This window comes from Hemibagrus wyckioides, linkage group LG20 (assembly GCF_019097595.1).
Source record: "Hemibagrus wyckioides isolate EC202008001 linkage group LG20, SWU_Hwy_1.0, whole genome shotgun sequence".
NCBI classification, from domain to species: Eukaryota; Metazoa; Chordata; class Actinopteri; order Siluriformes; family Bagridae; genus Hemibagrus; species Hemibagrus wyckioides.
In genome coordinates this window covers 9,178,959-9,195,221 of record NC_080729.1, presented here as the reverse complement: position 1 = coordinate 9,195,221, position 16,263 = coordinate 9,178,959, and the positions used below count along the sequence as shown (strand labels likewise).

Sequence of the window (16,263 nt, the reverse complement as noted above, 5' to 3'; positions counted from 1 at the left end):
AGACTTGTGCAGCTAAATTAGTTTATTCCCTAATGAGCAAGCTCCCTAATGTGCAAGGCAGGATATGATGTGAAGGAATCTTGAAAGGAACTAGACTCAAAGTCACTTTGTGTCACTGAATAGTGTTATTTTAAGTCATTAATCTTCCAAATAATGGAAATAATGATCATTATGAGCATCCCTAGCATCCAAACGAAATAATCCACTGAAGAATAAATATTTTTATCTAAGCTAACATGCATTATTGGACTACTGGAGCAGAAGTCCCTCTATGATTTCCCTCCTGACCTCACTAATGCACTTGTGGCTAAAGGACAATACTCATAGCCTTTTTTATTCTATTGGAAAGATTTCCCAGATTTAATGGAGGTTATAATAGCAATGCAGGGGACTTCATACACATATGGGTGTGATTGGCCAGGTGTCCACATTCTTTTGTCTATATAGTGTATCCTATATAATGACTTGGCACTTGAACCACCATATACTACTATTGTCTAAACAATTTCCAGTAATGGGTCTGGACTGATTGCAGGTACTAAACTACCGGGCACTACTGCCTTATACTCTCTGAACTGTTGGCTTTATAGTATGCAATTGTGGAAGGTACTGATTTATGATCTCACTATCCAGTGACACCCAGAAGATGATGGGCTCCCTTTTGAGTCTGGTTCCACTCTATATTTCTTATTCATATCATCTCAGGCGTCCTCATTGACCAGCCCCTACCATTACATGCCACTCTAGAAACTTGTGGAGGTCTGCTCTACTTCTTCCTGGGCAGTCACAAAGTGTCATAGTTATAAATATCAAGAGCCCCTGTTCATGCTTGCTGTCCATGGTGGTTAGAATGCAATTTCCCTATGTAACCCGTGAACTACAACCTCCATATTTTTCTGAACCATGACAATTTGCAACTTTTTTTGGCAGGTTTTGGTATATGCACACAGGGAGTGATTCAGGTGAGTCTTTCTTGCCCTGATGGTCAAGAAAGATTTATATATGGTGATTTATAGAATTGACCACATTAAATAATAATAGCAAACCAAGGTAAGTGCAATAAGTTTGAATTGGAGTGAAATTAAACATCAGACCTGTCAAGAGGTTTCCTAGCTACACTATATTGCCAAAAGTATTCGCTCACCTGCCTTGACTCGCATATGAACTTAAGTGACATCCCATTCCTAATCCATAGGGTGCAATATGACGTTGGTCCACCCTTTGCAGCTATAACAGCTTCAACTCTTCTGGGAAGGATGTCCACAAGGTTTAGGAGTGTGTTTATGGGAATTTTTGACCATTCTTCCAGAAGCGCATTTGTGAGGTCACACACTGATGTAGGACGAGAAGGCCTGGCTCTCAGTCTCCACTCTAATTCATCCCAAAGGTGTTCTATCGGGTTGAGGTCAGGACTCTGTGCAGGCCAGTCAAGTTCATCCACACCAGACTCTGTCATCCATGTCTTTATGGACCTTGCTTTGTGCACTGGTGCACAGTCATGTTGGAAGAGGAAGGGGCCAGCTCCAAACTGTTCCCACAAAGTTGGGAGCATGGAATTGTTCAAAATGTCTTGGTATGCTGAAGCATTCAGAGTTCCTTTCAGTGGAACTAAGGGGCCAAGCCCAGCTCCTGAAAAACAACCCCACACCATAATCCCCCCTCCACCAAACTTTACACTTGGCACAATGCAGTCAGACAAGTACCGTTCTCCTGGCAACCGCCAAACCCAGACTCGTCCATCAGATTGCCAGATGGAGAAGCGTGATTGGTCACTCCAGAGAACGCGTCTCCACTGCTCTAGAGTCCAGTGGCGGCGTGCTTTACACCACTGCATCCGACGCTTTGCATTGCACTTGGTGATGTATGGCTTGGATGCAGCTGCTCGGCCATGGAAACCCATTCCATGAAGCTCTCTGCGCACTGTTCTTGAGCTAATCTGAAGGTCACATGAAGTTTGGAGGTCTGTAGCGATTGACTCTGCAGAAAGTTGGTGACCTCTTCGCACTATGCGCCTCAGCATCCGCTGACCCCGCTCCGTCAGTTTATGTGGCCTACCACTTCGTGGCTGAGTTGCTGTCGTTCCCAAACACTTCCACGTTCTTATAATACAGCTGACAGTTGACTGTGGAATATTTAGGAGCGAGGAAATTTCACGACTGGATTTGTTGCACAAGTGGCATCCTATCACAGTTCCACGCTGGAATTCACTGAGCTCCTGAGAGCGACCCATTCTTTCACAAATGTTTGTAAAAACAGTCTGCATGCCTAGGTGCTTGATTTTATACACCTGTGGCCATGGAAGTGATTGGAACACCTGATTCTGATTATTTGGATGGGTGAGCGAATACTTTTGGCAATATAGTGTATCTGGCTGGTGTTCAGCAACAGGTTACCTAAGAGGCTTCTAGTTAAAATATGTTATTTCATATTGTGAACTGTCTTTTACTAACTATAAATTGTACACTACTGCTCAAAGGTTTGGGATCACTCAAAAATTGTATTGTTTTCCAAGGAAACACACACAGAATTAGTCTGAATAGAAAATATAGCAAAAGAACAGGACATGCTGAAATGTCAGAGTTAGAAATAATGATTTTGATGGAAATTATGAATGCTTTCTTCAAACTTAGATTTCATCAAAAAACACCTTTTGCAGCAATTACAGCCTGGGCATTCTAGCTGTCAATTTTTCAAGATAATCTGATGAGATTTCACCCCATGCTTCCTGGAGCACCTCCCACAAGATGGATTGGCTGATGGAGTTCTTCCTCTGTAGCTGAAATCAAGCTGAAATATTCAAGTGATCCCAAACTTTTGAGCGGTAGTGTAATTACAATCAAAACCAAATTTTCAGTCCAGGCAAAAACAAAATATTATAATAATTAGTTATCAAAATTGTCTAGCAAGCTAGGCAGAAAAGTGGAATAGAAATTGCTTTAATGAACATATTCAAATTTATTTAACAATATATGACATAAAATGAGTATAGCTGTGAAGCCGCAGTTGTAATTTTAATGGTAATGTACGACATCCAATACCATCTCTCTTTCTCTCTCTCTCTCTCTCTCTCTCTCTCTCTCTCTCTCTCATATTCCATTTCTTTCAGAGGTGAAAGAGTTCAGGGATTTGGTCTGTTGCTCGGTAACAGTCTTGCAGGGACATCATGCTCTTCTCACATTTAAACACACATCTTCTCCAGGCACTTCTGCTTCAAACCTGTGTAAGTGCATGTGTGTAAGAAAGACAGAGCTTAATTAGATTAAATTCCTTACTAAAAATGGTTTTCAGAAGCTGTGGTTTCCTGTATTATAGACTATATTATCTCATGCCCAAAACACACATTCACATAATCATGTTTTATCTTATTATGTTACAACACACACACACACAGCATCTAAGCTGACCTTAGACATCATTAGTCATGCCTGGTGTTGTTTAATGAGACATTCTATGTGCCTCTCTCTCAGACACACACTTCTACCTGCTCAGATTCCTACATGTCTTAGGAAACTGAAATACACCCAGATATGTCTCATTTTCTTAAATAAGGTAGTGTGACCTTTGTGCATGTGTGCAACTGTTGAAGTGAACTTTGAGCTGTATTCATAATATTTAGAGTAACTGATTTGAGGAGAGGGCAAAAATAAAGAAAGGCTTAATTACCTTTGTCCCATAATATGTTGCATTGCAGCAGTTATTTGTTATGTTGCAATGGCCAAAATAATGCTGACTGCTGTCCACTATGATTACCCTTTGTGACACTGTGCCTGGGTTTTTGTTATCTAGACATTTCATTCTAATGAATGTTTTGAAAAATGCTACCTACATGAATTTGTGCCATTTCATTTGCAGAAGCTGTGTGTTTGTAGATATGGCTTATCATAAAGCACTCATAAAGCACTATAGCAAGTTTTTGAACATGCAAAGCTATGCAAAATTTAGACAGTCCTTCAGTAGGAAAGATAATGCTCACAAATGTGATTCTCCCTTACACATGGCTCTTTTTTTTTATGTACATGCTTTTTTGCATGTACATAATCTATCTCTTGAAACACTGCATTGATAAACTATTTTTTTGCATTTTGAACACAATATACATACATACATTCACTTCCACTTTAATAGGAACACCCTGTACACCTGCTCAGTTAGGCAGTTATCCAATCAGCCAGTTGCGTAGTGGATCCATATGTACAATCATGTAGATACTGGTCAAGAGCTTCATTTAATGTTCACAACAAACATAAGAATGAGGAAAAAAGTTGAATCTCTGTGCCTTTAACCCAGGCATGGTTGATGGTATTTTAGAAACAAAGAAGAAGCTGAATTAGAAGCCGATTTTCACACAGAACTGTGTCTAGAGTTTACACAGATGTGGAAAAACAAAGAAACACTAAGTGAATGACAGTTCTGAGTGAAGTCAGAAGAAAATGTTCAGATTGGTTTAAGCCTCCAGGAAGTCTAAAATGACTCATATAATCACTTTATACAACCACGATGAACAGAAAAACATCTCAGAATGCACAAAACAACAAATCTTGACGTGGATGGGCTACAACAGCAGAAAACCAGATCAGGTTCTACTTCTGTCAGCCAGGAACAGGAAACTGAGGCTATTTTTGGCACAGACACACCCAAACTGGACAGTTGAAGGTTATGTATTTAAAAAATAATAATCTAGTCTTTTTCCAGTCCAGTTTGGATGAACCTGTACAGGTGTCCCTAATAAAGTGGATAGTAAGTGTATATTTCAGTTAATGGATTTTCTCTAAAATAAAAGTACTCTAAATTAGTCCTACACATCTTGTTCTTCTGTGGGACCATACTGAGATTTTAGTTTTCTAAACTCTCAGCATTATCGTCAGGTGTCTTCAAATCTACAGTCTGTTGGTTTTGTTTTTTTCATACTGCTGTTCATCCATCACTTACTCTTGGAGAAGGCGATTCTTTTGACACGATTGCAGACCTCCACTGTGTGCTTTTCGTACCAAAAATGACTGTCTATGCAGTACCTAGAGAGAAAGAAAGTATCATGATTCTCAGATGTACAGTGTAAATTGTTTGTGTGTGTTCGTGGCTGTACCCTTGAGGCTATATGGGCGTATGATACTTCTGTGGAGATGTTTTGCAGTGGATGCTTTGTGTATTGTGTATGTTTGTGTGAGGTATATTCATGTTACCTCTGCAGACTAATTTTCTGGCTGAATCCTCTGCAAAGGCACTGGGAGAAAAACTTGCACAGCTCAAATACACATGGCTGCAGCTTTATTGTGCTGATTGTTGGACTCAGGTCCACATCCAGAGATTCTTTCTGGTCCGCTCTCTGACTTCCTCTATAGATAAGCTCTGATCGCCATGGGCAACCTGTCAGAACAGCACAGAATCTCCCATAGCAACAGAAATGTTAACCTTGTCCATATATTTAATCTCTTGTTCTTGCCATGGACACAGATATAAACAGTATAAAAGAGAAATAGCTGACATTCCTCATGCAGAGCCCAATGATATTATTGTTTCTGTCTTTGACTTTAGATGCAAGTCAAAGGATCATCTCACCTACAGTAGATTTTGACAGAGACTTGCATTTCCATGAGCACAAATGCAAATTCAATTTCATTGAATTGAATTAAACTAAACATAATAGCTAGGGCTGCCTATTTCATAATGGCTACTGCATTAACTGACTAAAATATTAATAGAAAGCCAACATTGTGATGACTCCTGCTTCAGAGGTTTAACTAAAAGAGGCTGCTAATTCCAGGACTGTAAAAGAGAGGTTTTATCTTTGAGGAAAGCCCTTAAAATTGGGATTGAAAGGTTTGCGACTGCATGTGTGTAATATACTCTGTAACCTTCTAAATTTAATTCATGCCAGTGGAAATAGATTCTCGGTGCTTTCAGAGGTGATTTTCAGAAAACCTGTGAAGTGCTTGTGCCCCCTTGTGGGCTCTTGCAAAATATTTATCCAGACTTCTCTCTTCTTTATTTACTTCTTTATTAATCTTAGTATTTCTTACCATTACAAATACACTCTTGCAACCAAGCAACTTGTGACAGAAAAAGACAGCATGAAAGAGATGGACTAGTGTGTGTGTGTGTGTGTGTATGTATGTGTGTGTGTGTGTGTGTGTGTTTGTGTGTGTGTTTGTGTGTGTGTTTGTGTGTGTGTGTGTGTATTAACAATGTTCTGACCCTGCCACTTAAGTGGCTCTCCTGGGATATCTGACAGTGTTGCCATGGGCACTATCACTTCCACCATTCTGTCTCCACTCAAATCAGAGAAGCATTATGGAATATGGACTATGTTGCTTTGAATTAGAGACCAAGGGTCAGCTCCATACATATTATTCAGGTGAGCTGATATATGCTACTGAGAAAATCTAAAACATGTTTTTGTCTACCTGTGATTACCTAGGTTTGGTTTAGTTGCTAAATACACTCTGAGTTCTGGTCAGATTTGGGAGTTCGGGTCTGTGAGTGATACTTCAACATAGATGGTATTCTTTTGATCCTTATTTGTGCATGACTGCAATTTCTACAAGGCCATAAAGTGTCACTCATGATGGCTCTCTTCATGCTCCTAATGTGTTCATCAGCAATGATGCAGCAGCTCCTACAATTATTAGAAGGGACCAATCACAAGATGGATTTATTAAAACCCCCATGAAATTGCCTGAGAACCTTGATTGACATATTTCCTGTAACAGGAAATTATACCATATATACCATATATACCATATCATATCGGTCATACTGACAGTCATCACTGGGAGTCAGCAGACATCTAAAAAGTAGACAAGTCTATATTACTTAGTCTTACGCTATTCAGACAGTATATAAAGACAGATTCACGTTGTCGATCAGTCTGAGCAAGACGTTATGGTTCATTCACATGGCCATTAACTTGCATAAAATGAATAAACGCCAACCATATTTTCTTACACAATGGATAGTTAGAAAAGTTAATAAAGGGCAGGGGGACACACAGCTAATGTTTGATAGTAACCAGCTGCTATTGTAGAGCGAGAACCACTCCCCAGAAATCTAAACAGGACACAAGACTAGTAAAGGATGACTCATTAGGAAGACTTAGGAACTATAAAATGAAAACGAGAATATGTAGAAAACTATTTTTACTATTGCATATGTGTCCATAACACTAAGAGACAGGTTTAATCAGCTTACATCCATTTTCCCACGTGCAGCATTAAGGTTATGACCTATGCAGAAAAAATGTATGATTTCTTGCTCCTTAGATCATTACATCATTTTATGTATTTGCTATTGCATATAAGTACCTTATTTTGACATATATCATATGCATCTGTCTGCATGAGCTTTCTGTTTTGTTGAACTGATAAAATGACTATAAATCACATTCACTCAACAGCTACACTTCTGCAGAAGGAACTGACTGACACTGACATGAATTTACAACTGAAAGGTTCTAAGGACTATCTACATTTGCACACCTCAGTGAATTCATTCAAAGTGTGTATATGGAGTAAGAACACATTCTAGAGCCTTAGGACGCAGGGCCTCTAAAAATCAAATATGCTTGCCTGGTTTGTCCATGTGAGGGGTTCTGCTGGTAGCTGGACTGGTTTTTGTTGTAGCGGTTTTCACAGGAATTGGTGTTAATATTTCTGTTGGCTTATCAGCCGGCATTGGATCAATTGTAGATGTGGTTGTCATGGAAACAGTAGGGTGTGCAGGTCGGGTGGTAGTTGTGGCTGAAGGTCCAGGTCGAACTGCAGTGCTTCTGGCTGGTGATGTTTGAGTTGCTGTTGGAACAGTGTCTGATGTTGGGATGAGAACACTAACAGGCACTGTTACTGGGGGAACTGATGTAGGTGTAGTATTAGTAGTATTCCACCCAGTTGCCAGTGACACAGCAGAAGGTACAGCTGTCATGTGACCTGTAGTTGGCACAGTTAAAGTAGCATGAGGTGTAGTTGCAGAAGTGGTGGTTTCAGACACAGCAGGGTGTAGGGGAGAGGATGATGAGAAACCTGCTGATATAGCTGTAAAGTTTAGAGAACACCCGAACTTTAAAATTAGTCCCTTTTGTCTTGAGTGGCCTAGCACTGCTACTCTAAAACCTTCTGGCATAAATTATAGGATCTGTCAAATGAGTAATAGCAATTTGTTTAAATTTCACATGAAATTAAACAAAAAGCTACAAATGCATGTCTTTTATAAAGCATGGACATTTATGCAAATTTGTGAAGGGGCAATAGGCTGCATTTCTGAGAGCACAAGATAAACAGGCATACAGAGGCAGTGACGGAGACAGAAAAAAAAAATGCCTGTAGAGTGAAATGAAATAAATAGTCAGACAGACAAATGTTCTTAAGAGGAATTTAAACAGATAAATATGGAAAAGAGCTGTAATTAAGGCAGTTTTGATATACAGAGGCAGTCTTGAATATGATAGACAAGGTACATAGCAGGGCACAGAAACCACCATGAGATGCCCAGCTCTTTTTTTCCCTTTTTTAAACAAATGATCTGCCTTTTTGCATTTATTGTTGCAGTATTTGCAAAAAACACACAAATATGAAGGGTCATTACTTATAATGTAAACTTGCATATCTAATTAAATTTAAGCTCAAAATAGTTGAATATGTACTCTGGACACTTTGTTAATTATACCCTCTTTGTATCTACACTCATTAGCTAATTTATTAAATAAACCTAAAATGTTGGTGCGTGGTGCATGTTTACAATAACTGGCAGCAGCCTGTTTGTTGCTATTTTGTCAGGTTCCCTCTACCCCACCTATAGAGAGAGATATATATTTTTGTGGAGCATACTAAATACAGTTGTGTGTGTCTGTGTATACTGTATGTACTCTGTACCTGTGTGTGTGTGCTCTATAATGGTCTGGTTGAACAGTGGAGAAACAGAATCCCACAGCTCGGTCTGGTCTCTGTCTAAACACACACCGAGAGAGAGAGAGAGAGAGAGAGAGAGAGAGTGAGTGAAAGAGAGAGAGAGAGAGTGAAAGAGAGTGAGTGAAAGAGAGAGAAAGAGAGAGAGAGAGAGAGAGAGAGAGAGAGAGAGAGAGTGAAAGAGAGAGAGAGAGAGAAAGAGAGAGAGAGTGAAAGAGTGAAAGAGAGAGAGAGTGAAAGAGTGAAAGAGTGAAAGAGAGAGAGAGAGAGAGAGAGAGAGAGGTTCCAACACTGAACTGTACTCTGATCTGTAGACTTTTGCACAGAACCGGATGTTTATTGAATGTGTGGGTATTTGTGTAGGTGGTATAACTGACCTGTTTTTCCAGCCATTACACAGATGTAGATACAGTCTGAGCTCCTCATCTGGCTAACTGCATCAACAACAGGAAGGACTCAATGCAAGTACAGTTAATAAAATAAAGCCACAAGCGGCGAACTGCTGGGTCCAAGCAAATATCGCCTCCAGTGACCAGTTCTTGAAAAGTTACATAGAAAAATAAAGAGACCATAGATGAAAATACTTATCACACTCTGTGATGAAAGCTCAATTCTAATCGTGTGAAGTGTCTGCTTAAAGCCGTTTGGCTGACGGCAGTCATCAGTATTTATTAAAAATCCTCTTATAGATTAGCATAGCAATGTAGCACACCAAATTTCCTGCTCTATCTGACTTACAGTTCCTGAGAAATAGCTATATGAAGTTAACTCTTCTCTCTATCCATGGTCACACCCTGAAATTTGTAGACCTTCTCAGAGCCTTGTACTAAACATGCCTTTACAAGATATATGAAGGTTTTTTTATAAATAAAACAAATCTCAACATATTTTGAGTTATTTTGTTTTGTGTTTATATCCAGGCAGGGGATTGTGGTCAGTGTTTCGATGTGAAAAAAAAACAAACAAACAATTACATTATAATTATAAAGTAAGATGTTTTGTTGATTCACAGTTGTACTGATTCACTGTAAATTTGCTACATCATATACAGGTGCTGGAAACAAATGATCTATGAGTGTGTGTTTGTGTATGTGTGTATGTGTGTGTGCTTCATGTTTCTTCTTTACCTGAGAGAATAGAGCTAGATTTAAACAGCTCCTGCAGGTAGCTAGTTGAGTTCCCCATCACATCCAGCAATATGGCTGTGAAATCTAATTACACACACACACACACAGAGAGAGAGAGAGAGAGAGAGATGTAAAAGCAACCCAGACATATCAAGCAAATTGTATAATGGATCTTAATGTGATATAGTATGTTTCATAACAATATTAACCTGTGAGGTCATTGGTTTTGTTTGTCACACAGTAGCAGTATTTCAGGGGAAACATACTGGTCTCAATGTCCTGAAAACTAGAGACTACACACACACACACACACAGAATAAAACATATCATGCAATAACCAAACAAAAGCCCGTTCCAAAGGATGAATATAAGCAGGCAGAGATGATTGCATTTACTGTTGTAGACCAGCAGGGTGATTTTGTGCAGTGCAAGAGAGCTGTGTGATGTCACACTCAGAACAGAGAACAAATGCTCAGAACCTGTGAGAGAACACACACACACACACACACAAATGTAGAACTTTATTAAATCGTGAATGTGAATGATTTACTGTAAGTAACTAGCGACCTGCTGTCAATTAACAGAATCAATTATAATGAATAGTAAGAAACAAACAAATAAATCAGTAAACAGTCAAACTTTTATTGATTGTTTATCATATAAGTGGCTGACATAAAGCTAGGTATTCACTTTTCCAGCAGCAAATAATAGCACAAAGGGCTGATTCATTCTCAATGGGAAATACGAGAATTTTAAAGTTACTGATGTCCTCAAGCTTGTTTCTGGACTGCGTTTCTTTTAGTATTTTTACTCACAACATACTTGGCTAAGTAAAATGACCTATTATCTATAAGAATATGGCTTGGTATTATCTTTGTGGTAAAGTGCTGTGTGTGTGTTTATATTTGCCTGAGTTTGCAATAACATTGAGCTATTCTTAGCCTTTATGCACTATATGGCCAAAAGGATGTGCATACCTAACTGGCTTACCTATACATGGTTCTTCCTTAAACTATTGCCACAAAGTAGGACACTGTAGCTTTACAATTTCCCTTTCACTGGAACTAAGGGTGCCAAACCTGTTCCAAAGTGACATTGCAGCTGTGCACAAAACCAGCTCCAAAAATGCATGGCTGGGCAATTTGGTGAGTCAGAATACGAGTGGCCTTCACAAAGTCCTGACCTCAACCCAAATGAACACTTTTTTTTTCAACACATTTTTGGATGAACTGGAATAGTGACAGCCAGGAGACAGCCATGGACAGAGCCACTTGGGGACTTTCACACCATCACAGATCTGCCATTTCATCTGTCAGCTTGTGACAGCAAAGAATTAGTGTCTATAGTGACCTCAGAAACTACAGTGACCTAATAATTCCTCATGGGCCATTGATTGCTGTTGTAGAATTGGACAATTATCAGTTACAGTTACATTATTTACTGTCCAGTGTCACCCAAATGAGGATGGGTTCCCTTCTGAGCCTGGTTCCTCTCAAGGTTTCTTCCTCATATCATCACAGGGAGTTTTTCCTTGCCATCGTCGCCACAGGCTTGCTCATTAGGGATAAAATAAATTAAGGATAAAATAGTTTAATAATTTAATTTAATAATTTATTTTTATTTTAAATTATTTTTTATTTTCATTTTTTTCCCCTCCCCTTTCTCCCTTTCTCTTTTGTTGTAAAGCTGCTTTGAGACAATGTTCACTGTAAAAGGTGCTATATAAAATAAATTGAATTGAATTGACTGTGCCCCAGGCCTCCTCACCCAACATCAGTTCCATCGGATATCCTGAGAGTGTTCCTGTGACACTATATTAACTTAACTCTACTCCCTAACCATGACCACACCCCAAAGTTTGCAGACCTTCTCAGAACCTTGTACTAAACACACTTTTCAGGTTTTATATGAATGCATGCAACCAGTCCTGGTTTACAGCTAACCAAGCTACAGCAGCATCCATATTGTTTGCAGACATTTCACTGTACACCTCATTTTACACAAGATATGCAGGTTTTTATAAGGACAATAAACAACATTTGCCTAGTTTGCAAAAGTATGTTATGTATATTACATATAAAGTTCCAAACCTAAGTTGGCAGAGCTTTAATAGTCAAATTGCAAATTAGCCAAGGAATTAAATGAATGAAAAACATTATCTCTAGGCCTTAATGTTCCCAAGATATAACCTACCACCTATAATGTTGTGCTATAACTGAACACCTTTGAGATAAAACTGGAATGCTAAAGGAAATCTAAAGGAAAGCCTTCCCAGAAGAGTGGAGGCTCTCATGACGGAAAAGGGACGGCTAAATCTGAAATGGGATGTGCAAAGCACACGTGTGTGTGATGGTCAGGGTCATATGAATTGTTTGTTCTGAGCTTATTCTGAACTAAGTTGTGTGTGTGTTTGGATGGATGGATGGATGGATGAATGGTTTGGTAGTGGGTGGCAGTGTTATTACCTGCATGTGAAGCATTAAGGAGTGTGTTTATTAATGGAGTCAGGTCAATGGAACCAGGATCAATATGTTCTGCAGGAATTTCTGTGAGAAACAATACAGCAATGGCGGATGTAATGCAGGCATAATTTATGGTAAATTTGCAAATAAGAATGGTGCATCTGTAAGCTCTTTCTGTAATCACATACCTGTTGAAGCTAGAATTTGTCTTTGCCACTGACTGTGGTTTGGCACTGGAAAAAAATATTTCAATTAAAATCAGGTCTACTTTTGTTTCATTTGCATAATATACACTTCCATTTTTTTCATATTTTGGATGTTGAAAACAACACTGTTGAGAATGTACATAATTCTGATCATGTATGAGTATTATGATACTATAATCAGTGATAAAATACAAACACTTGACCAGTTGAAATGTAACAGCAATATTGCAGTGAAGTATAACTTTAGGTTGTAAACCATAACCTCATTTTGGAATTCTGTAGTTCAGAACAATAATTGTGATGCAGTATGTTAATTGAAGAAATAGCCATATAATATTGCAGATTTTAACTGATCATTGTTAAACGGTCACTGCCTTTAGTTACTTACCTGTTGTGCAAATAGGCAGCAGAGTTACTATGGCGACACTGATTCTCATGGTGACCCAATGATTTAGTTTAAATTTAGGCATCACTGCAAAACAAAAAAAAAGGGATTCATGTAACACCTGAAAGTGTTCTCTGATTTGTCCCTCAGGGAGAAAGCTTAAAGGTTGTGGTGTTGAACTCTACAGCAGAGGCATTTTTCTACTTTTTGAAGCAGTTCCAAGTAAAACCCTTTCAGAAATCTAGAATCCTTAACTATACAAAAAAACAAAGCTTTAGAAATGATTTTTTCCAGAAATATGATCCTAGTCGTAGCCTTTCCACACAAGCAGTAATGTATTTAGGTTAAGACCTTTAACACATGGGACAGTGAACTGATTAAAAATCGGTCAGTGCAGCCTGCATATCTTTTAAGTTAACCAATTACGTCTGCCATATCTACCAATATACGTTGATGACCTCTAGTCTGTTTCCACAAGTGACACTGTGAAAAGGCCATGCTGATAAACCCGTATTGTTTATTTCAAAGATGTTAATGTATAATGTATAAGATTATTTAATCTTACAAAAACAAAATACAAAAACGAGAGAGAAAGATTTAAAGTGACAACCCAATTATTCAACATCAAGAAATCTTATACAATTATATAAAATAACATTTTGTGTTTGATTAGGCAATTAAAATTTAACTAACAACAGCTGCAACTAGATAGTCATAAAACTTATTCATATCTGAAATGAAATGAATCATACATTAGTACGAAGTTACAGCATGTTTTCTTGCACCCAATCCCTACTTTATAAACAGTATTTCTTTAATAATCAATGTACTGCTCTTTATATGTACTGCTTCTTTATTCTGCTGTAGTCAAAATCATATTAAATGAAATTATTTATCAACCATCATTTATAATTTGCATTTTTGGGAACGTTTTCGATTAAAATACAATTCACACAATTTTCATTTTCAGTTCCTCTTTGACCTGTTGACCTGTCAGTGTAGAAGTTTTTATTTAATACTTCTTAAAGATGTTTTCAAATCAAATATACAGTATTAGAAAGACGGTGGAAGCTAATAGTGTATGCTAATAAGAATTTAGTCTTTGCTTTTGGGCAACATCACCATCCTGTGTTCATGTGGACTACTGTGTTAATATACTACTACTACTACTACTACTACTACTACTATACACATTTTAATCAGTTATTTCTCATTATTGTTGCTATTTATTAATAGACACTAGACTTCACTTTACACAGTCCAAGAAAGTGCTGGTTTTGGATCTAAATGAAATTTTTTATTGAATTATTTATTAATTCTTTAGTGAAGTTAAGCCAAAAAAATGTTTCAACAAATTTTAGATTATTTATAACATTTTTTGCTTAACTTCACTAACAAATAAAAAGTCAAGCAATTAATTGAACATGGTCGTTAATGAATCTTAAAAAATTAAAGAGAATCACTTCAAAGCATTAAGGTGAGGTGGACCTCTATTAAGCAGAATAATGACAACTCACCTACAGGAAAAAGATGCAGACACTCAAAAAGACGGACAGTACTTTGCACACTGCCCACAGTCTCTCTCTCTCTCTCTCTCTCACACACACACACACACACGCACACACACCACAGTCTCCAGAGAGTGTAACAAGCCATAATAACCCTCTAGTGTGTCACCTGAGATCAACTGGCACAGAAAGTAAACCAGCTCTCACGCTGAACACACCTGCTGATAGTCATAGATCTGATCACTCACACACTCATACATTCACAGCACATACCACCAAGTACTGTGTTTATTAACAATTATAATATTGGTCAAAAATAGTGATGTTTACTTATATGTTTTGTGATAACTTGTGCAACTTTCTTTCAACCTTTGAAGATATTTGTGAGTATCACTATCACACACACACACACAAACCTACATGCACTCATGCATTCAGAAATCCGACTTCAGGGAAACTTGACCTGCACATGTACATTTCTGTCTTCTTTCTCCCACTTGCACTTATCTGTCTGTAACCAATCCGCCAGCGTTAATGCTAGCCAGGATCTGAAACAGCTCAAAGGGCCTGGGAAAACTCATTACCATGGAGACCAGAGAAACTGACCATTCTCACAGCAACCTGGTCCACATCTTTCTTACAATATAGTACACCATCGATATACACACATATAAGTAGTACTCCTCGATATTTTCCATCATGTTCAAAGTTGTTTATTTTACGATCACTGCATCAAGACAGCATCTATGAAATTAAGTGGAGAATTATAAACGTCTGAAAAAAAAAGGTTAATATTATTGTATGAAAAACAAGCATTCAGAAGTGAATGCACTCACATAGTCCTTTTAGTTGTAGAATAAGAAATTGAAGAAGGCTGATTTGCATTCGATCATCTTTCTTAGAAGAAAACAATTTTTTTGTATTGTATATATTGTGTTTATGAGTATTTGGATAGTGACACTGTTTTCATTTTGTCATTTCGGTTGTAAACACGAGCAACATGAATGTGAAATGATATACTGAGAGTGTTAGGTTTACAACCTCATATACAATATCATGATAGAATGTGATTGTAGTGTAGACTTTCAGCTATAATTCACGTGGCTTAACAAAAAGCTTGCATTAAACATTTTGGAATTATAGCTTAGGCTATTGTTAAAGAATCTGACTGCAATTAAATAAAAAACTCAACAATGTCTTTGGTCATACTGTTAAACTCGACTATACATGGATAATGTTATGGGTAGCCATTTTGCAAGAGTCATTAGGTATCTGCCATGGTCCAGCTTCCCATCTAGCTCCATCTAAACTGGCTCTTCTGCTCAGAATATGAGGGATATGTATTCCCTTCAATGAGGTTAACACATTCCCAGAAAAAAGGACTACTCTTGATATACTCCTCCATTCACATACACTCTTTTATATAAACTGAAAGCTGGAAAACACCAAAGATAGAAATAACAGCTCCGTCGATTAAAATGAAATTGAAGTGTAAAGCATATATCTGCATCCTTTTATCTGACAGTTTCTTTTTATTTCCCCATTCCCAGGAATTTGCGAAGCTTTTTTATAGACTTTGAATGAAAATAACTTCAACCAAAGACCTAATTGGATACATTTTTATTAATAAGTGGTGCAATGTAACATAAAAAAATTAAGACATCTACACATTGTTTCTGTA

General features: G+C 37.8%; 1 protein-coding gene across 2 annotated transcripts; it reads right to left on the bottom strand.

Moving 5' to 3' along the window:
• Positions 1-3,010: 3,010 nt before the first annotated feature.
• LOC131371221 (HERV-H LTR-associating protein 1) lies at positions 3,011-14,822 on the bottom strand. Of its 2 annotated transcripts, XM_058419074.1 has the most exons (13): positions 14,592-14,821; positions 13,078-13,161; positions 12,672-12,716; positions 12,487-12,567; positions 10,417-10,500; positions 10,231-10,314; positions 10,022-10,105; positions 9,272-9,328; positions 8,862-8,936; positions 7,563-7,919; positions 5,181-5,364; positions 4,930-5,012; positions 3,011-3,216 (listed from the first exon to the last, which is right to left on the bottom strand). In XM_058419074.1, exons 1-13 carry the CDS (start codon positions 14,728-14,730, stop codon positions 3,179-3,181), a joined length of 1,395 nt encoding a protein of 464 aa, XP_058275057.1. In that variant the 5' UTR covers positions 14,731-14,821; the 3' UTR covers positions 3,011-3,178. The 2 variants fall into 2 exon arrangements, with proteins under 2 accessions (XP_058275057.1, XP_058275058.1); XM_058419075.1 differs by having other exon boundaries at positions 13,078-14,822.
• Positions 14,823-16,263: the final 1,441 nt, after the last annotated feature.

What these genes read in the sequence shown, in the direction of transcription:
- LOC131371221 (XM_058419074.1), bottom strand. Translation starts at nt 14,730, where the DNA reads ATGGCTTGTTACACTCTCTGGAGACTGTGGTGTGTGTGCGTGTGTGTG. An exon ending in CACCCTGCTGGTCTACAACA is followed by an intron (nt 10,315 to 10,416) that starts GTAAATGCAATC and finishes GTGTGTGTGTAG; the next exon opens with TCTCTAGTTTTCAGGACATT. An exon ending in CAAAACCAATGACCTCACAG is followed by an intron (nt 10,106 to 10,230) that starts GTTAATATTGTT and finishes GTGTGTAATTAG; the next exon opens with ATTTCACAGCCATATTGCTG.